Below are 9,060 nucleotides of genomic sequence, written 5' to 3'. Positions count from 1 at the left end.
GTTTAGTATAAGAGAAAAATATTGTTATAGTTTATAATCTACGATCGTATAAACTAAAATGAACAGGCTGTTTGATGATCGCTCTGTTCGTTTAATTTATAAGCCGTATTTTTTTAACAACAAATATTATTTTTCTTTCACAACAAATCAGTCAACACTACTTCAGTCATGACTTATTAGTCAAGCGTAATGACTGAACCTTGACTTAAATCCTATGAGTACGCGTCATTCTCATCCGCCCCTGCTTTGCATTATCCACAGCACCACCACCAATCAAAGCCCGCCAAGTGTCCCCCAGCCAGGCAGCCACCGCCTGTCCACACCACACCACACCACAGTCACCGACCCCGTTCCGTTCGCCACAGACGATCCCGATCCCCCTCAACGCCCCTCGACCCAATCGTTCCCTTCCGAGCAGCAAAACCCTAACTCCCACGCCGGCCCGGTCCAAACGCCGCACGTCCCGAGGCAGCGGCGGCGGCCCACCAACGCCCTTCCTCCGTCACCGACTCGCGGGGCCCAGAGCCAGTCCCACCCACGTGTCAGTGAGGCGTTGGCCAGCCGCGCGGACAGCGCCAGGTGGAGACGACCCGGGATAGGGATCCGCGACGGCCGGCCGGCCCGGACCAGACCAGCGGGCCGTGCAGACCCACAAGGCAGGCTCAATGACGTGCGGGGACGTGTCCGCGGCATGGGGCCCACGCCGCCTCCGTATAAAGCCACGCCACGCCTCGCCTCCCTATCCTTCCCGTCACACTCGCGTCGCCGTCCCCGTTTCTCTCTCTCTACCCGGAGACCAGCAGCAGGAGAGTGGGGAGAGAGAGAGGTGGAAAAAAATTATCCACGCTCGCACACAAATCTCGCGCACGGGTTCGGGGCCGCCGGCTCGATCCGCGGCCGAAACCCTAGGTACGGACGGGAGAAACCCTCCCTTCCTCCTCATCCTCCTCCGCCTCGCTCAAACCGCGCCTCCCCCCATTCCGGCTTCGCTCACTCGAGCGGTGCCGCTGCTACGTTGTTGTTGTTTCTGCTGCAGGTGCTGACGACGGTGGTGGGTGCTGGAGGAGGAGGAGGGCTGGGAGGGATGACGTCGCCGAGGAAGGACGGGGGGTTCCTGACCCAGGACCAGCGGGAGAAGCTGCGGATCGCGGTACAGAACGCGGAGACGCAGTCGCTCGCCTCCCCGCGCTCGCCCACGGGAGGGACCACCTCCGCGCTGCTGCAGCAGTACGAGCAGCAGATGCTGGAGCAGAAGCGCGCCACCGCCGCAGCGGCCGCCGCGGCTGCTGGTGGCGGGAGGGGCGGCGGCGGCGGAGGGGGAGGGGGAGGTGGGCCCAGGCACGTGCGCCGGTCGCATTCCGGGAAGACCATCAAGGTGAAGAAAGGTGAGGTGGCGCTGCCTGCTCGATCTATTCACGCCTGCTATGTTTACTACCTTGCTTGTTTGTTTAGGATAGGATAGGCTGGTTTGTGCGAATGATGTGCTGCTATTATTAATTTGCTGCCTTGTTTGCGTTGATTAGGGTGTAATGCTAATTGTGGCGTCATGATGCTTTTGCTTATGTTGCTACTAATGTAGGTTCGGCAGCTCTGCTTCATATAGCTCTCCTTGTTTATTAGGGATAGGGATATGTTTTTTGTGGGGTCTCCTTGTTGCCTATAGCTCTGGATTTCTAGTGTCCTGCTAGTCTGTGTCTGTGGCTCGTGAAATTGGGCCACCATGGATGGTGGGCTCTTGTTGTGTTGAGACTGCATAGCTTGGGTTTGGAGATGATAATTAAAGCGTAAATGTAGCATCGATGCAATTTATTGTGTAGAAACATGGATGCTTTTTTAGCTGCTTATATCTATCTGCCCAACTGAAATTGTTATTTTAGGTTGGTTAAGTATAGAAGCACTTTGTTTTAAATATTCTGTGCTATATCTGCATGCTTGTTTTTTAGACAGTTAGCTTTGCGTATATGGTGCCTCATGGTGTTCCATGCGCGGGTTAACTTAGTCTGAGCTGCCAATAGGGGATTAGCTGGTGGTTGAGCCACCCATAAGGGAATGATTTAGTTGGACCATGACATTTGTATATTTGGCTGTGTACTGATTTCTGTCGAAAGGTCAGTTCATTTTAGGTACTACGTTTGTTCTGTCTTCATTCGCTAGCCTTTTAGCTATTTTTGTCGCCACCGTACTCTTTTGTTGTATATCTGTGTAACCGTACAAACTGTTCTGAAGTCAAATATGGTAACGTAAAATTGACGGTGCACATTGTGCCCTTGGTTCTGATAATCAGCTTTCAGTTGATTGAACCACCGAATTGTACTGTGGGTGGGTTTGATGTGAACTATCTTCCACAAGCCAGCTGCTAATTCGAGTGACCACTTCAAGTAGCTCCTGTGGGTACCATGTAGGACGTGCTGTATGTGATTTGTTTTATGAAGTATGGCTACTTCATTTGTTTATTATTTATTAATCATCTATCATCCTGTTTTGCAAATTGTGTCCTGAACTCCTAGTTGGGGTTCAGTAGAGTATCCTTTAGCTTGAACCTATTATTTATTAATCACCTATCATCCTGTTTTGCAAATTGTGTTCTGAACTCCTAGTTGGGGTTCAGTAGAGCATCCTTTAGCTTGAACCTATTATTTATTAATCACCTATCATCCTGTTTTGCAAATTGTGTCCTGAACTCCTAGTTGGGGTTCAGTAGAGCATCCTTTAGCTTGAACCTATTCATCCAGAATTGTTCCATTCCTTTCAGTTGGCAATTATAGCTCATGATATTTGGACTTTGTCTATGCATATGTGCACGCAACCTGCATGTTGGAAAGTGGGCTGAGCGGAAAATCCATACCTTCTCTTATAGCATGTGCTTCTATTGCCATTATTTAATTGTCAATTCTTGTTTTCACTGAACACAATATTGCATTGCTTTGCAATAGTGCTGCCAGCTATCTATGCACATCAAAACATGGTCTGCAGTGCTGTTATAGCCTTACTTTCAACCGTTTCCTTTTTTGTTTAGAAACTTTGGTTAGAATGTGATCTTACCTTTTTGTCTTTCAGTCATGGTTTCCTTAATTTGTTTTGTATTCACATGGTGTATTAGGGATATGTTTAGAAGCATGTTTGCTCCCAGGTCTACCCTGAATGCATATGGTTATCTCTTATGTGAAAGCAGGATATGTATTGACATACTTTTACTGTTATAAAATACCAGTTGTCAGGTGTGCTTTGGAGGTTCATGTTCCTTTAGCTTTATTCTTCTTATTGCAGCCCTTGCAACTTAAGAAACAATAAAAGGATCCATCTATGTGTTAGATCTAGTTTATCAGATTAGGGATGGCCAAATGTTATGCAGCCTACGTGGCCGACTATCTTTTGATTACATGTAATTGCCATGTGTGTTGCGCAAAGATATGAAATGCAAGTGTGCAATGTGTAATTTTGACTATACTATTGTGAAAACCTATGTGTCTTCTGATACTGTTGCATGCTATGGAGTGTCAGTTGTTTAGTTCTTGGGAGTTTTTTTTATGCATGAGATTGCTGACTTACTACCTATGGTCTAAGTGCACACATAGTTGGGCTTAGGCTCTATGTGATTACAACAGTTTAATAAATACTATTGTGAGTTATACCTAAGATTAGTATTACCATGTTCCAAACTTTTGAAGATAGAAAAATGTGAAATATATCTATGTTCTACTGTATCCTAATTGACTTGCTGAGGTTTCTATTGCAGATGGAGCTGGTGGCAAAGGGACTTGGGGCAAACTAATTGATACTGACGCAGAGGCATGCCTTGACCGAAATGATCCAAATTATGACAGTGGTGAGGTAATTACTATTGATGGTCTTGACCCATTTATTCTTTCACCCTGCTACAAACAATTGAGTGTCAAGTGTTCAATCTCAGAAACTATTGTAGATCGCCTTTTATTTGTCTAAGTGGTTAGTATGCAACCTTACATGTACATCGATGTTGATCTCTTTTTGTGACTCAGGAACCATATGAGTTAGTTGAAGCCCCTGTTTCAACCCCACTAGAAGACTACAAGAAAGCTGTTGTCCCGTTAATTGAGGAATATTTCAGCAATGGTGATGTGAAATTAGCTGCTTCTGATCTTAAAGAATTGGGTTATGATGATTTCCACCGTTACTTTGTCAAGAAGCTTGTTTCCACAGCAATGGACAGGCATGACAAGGAGAAAGAGATGGCATCAGTGCTTCTATCATATCTTTATGGCAACGTGGTCAGTTCAACTCAAATCAGACTGGGCTTTGTGCTGCTATTAGAGGCTGTTGATGACCTGGCTGTTGACATACCTGATGTGGTTGATGTGCTCGCACTTTTCATTGCACGTGCAGTTGTTGATGACATTCTGCCACCTGCTTTCCTTAGCAAGGCAAAAGTGAGTCTCTCAGGATCTTCAAAGGGTATGCAGGTTGTACAAATTGCAGAGAAAAGCTATCTTTCAGCACCCCACCACGCAGAGTTAATTGAGCAACGATGGGGTGGTTCAACTCGCATCACGGTAGAAGAGGTGAAGAAGAGGATTGCTGATCTTCTAAAGGAATACATTAGAAATGGTGATACAGCTGAGGCTTGTAGGTGCATTAGAGAGCTGGCAGTGCCCTTTTTTCATCATGAGGTGGTGAAGCGAGCTCTTACTCTTGGAATGGAGAGTCCAGCTGCTGAAGCTCTTATTGTCAAACTTCTGAAGGAAGCATCTGAAGAATGTTTAATAAGCTCTAGTCAGATGATGAAAGGATTCTATCGGGTTGCTGAGAGTCTTGATGATCTCATTCTTGATATACCATCTGCAAAGTCTGAATTTCAGCTGTTGGTATCAAAAGCCATTTCTGAGGGATGGCTAGATTCTTCGTATGTGAAGTCAGGTGTCAACAGAAGCGTTGAAGATGATGAACATGAGAAGCTGGCAAGGTACAAGAGGGAGGCTGTTTCTATAATACACGAATACTTTCTCTCTGATGATACAACAGAGGTTATCCATAGTGTCAAAGAGCTTGGTTATCCAGAATATAACCCAATCTTCATCAAGAAGCTCATAACAATTGCTATGGACCGCAAGAACAGGGAGAAAGAGATGGCATCAGTTCTTCTATCCTCATTAAGCATGGAGCTGTTCTCGTCTGAAGACATCGCCAAGGGATTCATAATGCTCCTTGAATCTGCAGAAGACACTGCACTGGATATATTGGATGCCTCAGACGCGCTGGGACTGTTCCTAGCCAGGGCTGTGATTGATGATGTTCTTGCACCTCTAAACTTGGGTGAGATTAGCAGCAAGCTTCCACCAAACTGCAGCGGGGCTGAAACATTGAACATGGCACGCTCCCTTGCATCAGCTCGTCATGCTGGTGAGAGGCTTCTGAGGTGCTGGGGTGGTGGAACCGGATGGGCTGTGGAGGATGCCAAGGACAAGATAACAAAGCTCCTGGAGGAGTACGAAAGTGGAGGTGATTTAGGGGAAGCATGCAACTGCATCCGTGAGCTGGGTATGTCTTTCTTCAACCATGAAGTTGTCAAGAAGGCGCTCGTGATGGCAATGGAGAAGAAGAATGAGAGGACCCTAAGCCTGCTGCAGGAGTGCTTTGGTGAAGGGATCATAACCATCAACCAGATGACCAAGGGGTTCTCAAGGGTCAGGGATGGGCTCGATGACCTGGCTCTCGACATTCCTGATGCCAGGGAGAAGTTCCTTTCCTATGTGGAGCACGCGAAGAAGAGTGGATGGCTCCTGCCTGGGTTCGGTGTTGCATCTTCGGCTTGAACAGCTGGGCAGAGAAGTACGAAGCTGAAGCAGAAGGCAGGCGCAGGCCGTAATGTGACTCAGCAAACCCAGTTTGGCTGTGTTTTCGTTGTTTGTCGTTGCCCTTGCGCGTAGGTAGCGGAGCGAGCCCCTCCTGGTTGCGGTGGTGGTGGCTTGTGTGTCTAGATCTCGCATCTGATGACATGCTCATGCTGTTCTTGTTTCATTTCATTTTAACTCCCCATAGACCCTTTTTACATCAAGCGAAAACAGAGGAGAAAAAAAGACCATGTTGTAAGAGTTCTGTCTGCCATGTTCCGCCTGCATTATGGCTGCTTCTTTCGTATTTAGCTGCAATTGTGCGTTCCTGCCCTTCAACTCAAATAATCTGCAGGGGAGGACAATGTCGCCAGTGGGATGAAGCGTCGCCTCCGGTCGCCTAAGATTTTGTGCCGTCTCATAGGCCGTAGCGGCTTCCTATGCCATTGGATGGTTGGATTGTGATCGCTACTCTTATTCTTGTGGAAATGATGTGGGCTGGTGAATGCCTTGATTGCGAGTATGCGCCGCCGGCCGCCCAGTCTGGACTGGCAGTCTGGCACTGTATCTTCTTCTTTGATAAAGCACTGTATCTTCTTAGATGTTTTATGATGCGACGGATGCTCATGGACTTGGAATTCAGAGACGATATCACGAGCTTTCAAAACTCCAAGAGACGATATCAGGAGCTTTTTAAACTCCATTCTGGTGTGGTTTTAAATTTCATGCTCCAGCCTAGAATTTTGAAGGATTTTTGGAGAATTTTGAATTATGCTTGTGAAAAATGAATCTGACTCTTCCAGAATGCCCGTGCTCCGAACGGCGCAACAAGCAGGGTTATTAGAGCATAAAAACATATTCCAACAACGCCTTATTCTAGCTTCGAATTTATCGTGCACCTAATCCGTAAACTCCCAATCTACCACGCTTGAATTATCCTAACTCCTAATTTATTGCGCTCGACTCTCAATCTCCTCGTGCTGTGCGGATGATACATATTCCATCGGTGGTGGTGGCGGCCTTGGCGCTGTTTTCTTTTTTTTTCCTGTGCACTCCCTTTGTGCTATGTGGATGATAATATTCCATGGTGGCGGCCTTGACGCTGTTGTCATTTTTCTTCGCACTCCCCTTTATCACCGACTGCTTGCCACTGTCGCTACCTGGAGGGTTCATTAGAATTGGATATCCAACCACTATTTTCAGATATGAGGAGTTGGCAACGGAGATTCCATTTGGGAGTTTATGGTGTGTGATTGAGTTATGATGATAGAGATGTTCAGCCATGGCTTGGCCACCGCCGTCGCCGCGTAGGAGGTTCGCCAAAACTGCAGTCACTATGTTTAGATCTAAGAATACTTGGATGTAGAGCAGGTAATGAAAATTCGGTTTCGAAGGTTTTCGTTGTGAGCTAGGGTGTTGGGGATGGCTGGCCAAGGCGGCAAGTTGTGGCAAGTCGGCATGTACGACAACGACGACGTGTCTGTTTTTCAGAAAAAAAAAACTTTTGGAGTGTGTTTTTTCATACCTAATAGTTTTTGGAAAGGTTCTCAAACCTAATAGGACTCATTTTTTAAGATATTATTGGAGATGCTCTTATCAGGCAACGAGTGATGAATTATTCATTTCATCGAGGTGATGAATCCATGCACCTTGCTCCCTTGATTTGGATAATGATTTCATGAAAAGGATAGGCCCAATGCTAGCGGCTCCCACATGAGTGGGGTCTGGGAAAAGAATAACCGAGGCAAGCCTTATCCCTACATTGTGCATAGAGCCTACGTCAAACCTAGGACCTTTGGCTCAGTGGGAAGGCTTCTCACTACTGCGCTAAGCTTGTCCTTCATAATGATTTTATAAAGGAGTATAAAATAATATAAAACAAGGGGAGCAAACCACACTCCACCCGCTTCGTCTCTCACCCCACCCCGCTGAAAGGTACTTGTTTGGTTTTGGTAATTGAGTGACAACCTTAGGTGGACTAATATGTGTTTGAGTGATACACATGTGATTAGTCCACAAGTACATGTGTGTGAGCAACATATGCCATGACGGTGAAGATGGCTCGGAGTTGCTGCAAAGCTTACACATGTGATGATGAAGGAGCTCATTGTACATGAGAGATGACATCGAGTCATGTGATCAAGGTGGAGAAGATCAAGACATGACTTGGCTCGACGGACCGGTTGCAAGTGTGAAGGGCAAGTTGACTGATGACTTGGCGCCGATGGACCGAAGCAATGGTGAAGAGCAAGTGAAGTCAAGATCAATGAACCAATATGGTCACGTGATGATATGGAGTGGATCATATCATTGTCGATCATGTTGGTGCATGTGTTGCATCGACATTAGAGGAGATGGAAAGGAATGCGCAAGGCAAAGGTACAACCTAGGACATTTCATTTCACCGGTCATAGTTGTGTAGAGAAGTTGATGATTCGGATTTAGGATAGATGACTGTACTATCAAGAGGGGCAAACTTGTTTGTATATCGGTCATATAGTGCCACTCGAGTGATCTAACTTTACATCATTGCTAGGATTGACTGGCGTGGTAAGTTGAGTGGCTAACTCCATAAAAATGATTATGAAAATGCTAACACACATACACATGGTGGTGTTGGCACATTTGCAAAGAAGGAGAAGTTGGAGTTGAAGCGGATCAACTCGGTGAAGAAATGGAGGTGAAAAATAGTCACTAGAGGTGACCGGACGCAGGCCTCGGGAGGACCTGCGCATCCAGTGAATTTTAGCCATGGCGCGCTGGCTAGACGAAGGCAAGGAGTTGGGACCGGACGCTGGCCCTGGTTTCACCGGCGCGTCCGGTCACCTTTTGAAGGGCGGCGTGTTGGCGCGAACGGACGCGCAGGGGCTGAGTCCGGTCGACCATAACGTATGGTGACGTGGTGAGGCGCTGGAGGAGATCTTGGTGCGCAGTGAGGATCGGACACCGCCGTGCTTCCAGTCGCGGTTCATCTGACGCGTCAGGTCATGGAATCGAGGCTCTGGGAGCTCTCTGTTCGTGACCGGACTCTAGGGCTCGAGCGTCAGGTCGTGCTAGTGGTGCGTCCGGTCGTCTTGTGAACGTTGGCACGTAAAGTTACTGTTGAGATCGGGTGGCTCTGGTTGAATGTAGAGCGACACGTGGACGGCGTAGCACGATCGGACGCTGGGCCGGCGCATCCGGTCATTACGACCGACGCATCCGGTCAGCCCAAAAAATGCCCAGTGAAGGGACAACGGCTAGTTTAGCTTGT

General features: G+C 47.2%; 1 protein-coding gene across 2 annotated transcripts; it reads left to right on the top strand.

Moving 5' to 3' along the window:
• The first annotated feature begins 762 nt into the window (after positions 1 to 762).
• On the top strand, positions 763 to 6,077 carry LOC136476654 (MA3 DOMAIN-CONTAINING TRANSLATION REGULATORY FACTOR 1-like). 2 transcript variants are annotated; one of them, XM_066474576.1, is made up of 4 exons: positions 763 to 909; positions 1,037 to 1,385; positions 3,737 to 3,831; positions 3,999 to 6,077. In XM_066474576.1, exons 2-4 carry the CDS (start codon positions 1,085 to 1,087, stop codon positions 5,787 to 5,789), a joined length of 2,187 nt encoding a protein of 728 aa, XP_066330673.1. In that variant the 5' UTR covers positions 763 to 909; positions 1,037 to 1,084; the 3' UTR covers positions 5,790 to 6,077. The 2 variants fall into 2 exon arrangements, with proteins under 2 accessions (XP_066330673.1, XP_066330672.1); XM_066474575.1 differs by having other exon boundaries at positions 763 to 1,385.
• Positions 6,078 to 9,060: the final 2,983 nt, after the last annotated feature.

This window comes from Miscanthus floridulus, chromosome 8 (assembly GCF_019320115.1).
Source record: "Miscanthus floridulus cultivar M001 chromosome 8, ASM1932011v1, whole genome shotgun sequence".
NCBI classification, from domain to species: Eukaryota; Viridiplantae; Streptophyta; class Magnoliopsida; order Poales; family Poaceae; genus Miscanthus; species Miscanthus floridulus.
The sequence above is the reverse complement of the archived record's forward strand: the minus strand, read 5'-3'. Positions and strand labels throughout refer to the sequence as shown.

What these genes read in the sequence shown, in the direction of transcription:
- LOC136476654 (XM_066474576.1), top strand. Translation starts at nt 1,085, where the DNA reads ATGACGTCGCCGAGGAAGGACGGGGGGTTCCTGACCCAGGACCAGCGG. An exon ending in GACCATCAAGGTGAAGAAAG is followed by an intron (nt 1,386 to 3,736) that starts GTGAGGTGGCGC and finishes TTTCTATTGCAG; the next exon opens with ATGGAGCTGGTGGCAAAGGG. An exon ending in CAAATTATGACAGTGGTGAG is followed by an intron (nt 3,832 to 3,998) that starts GTAATTACTATT and finishes TTTGTGACTCAG; the next exon opens with GAACCATATGAGTTAGTTGA.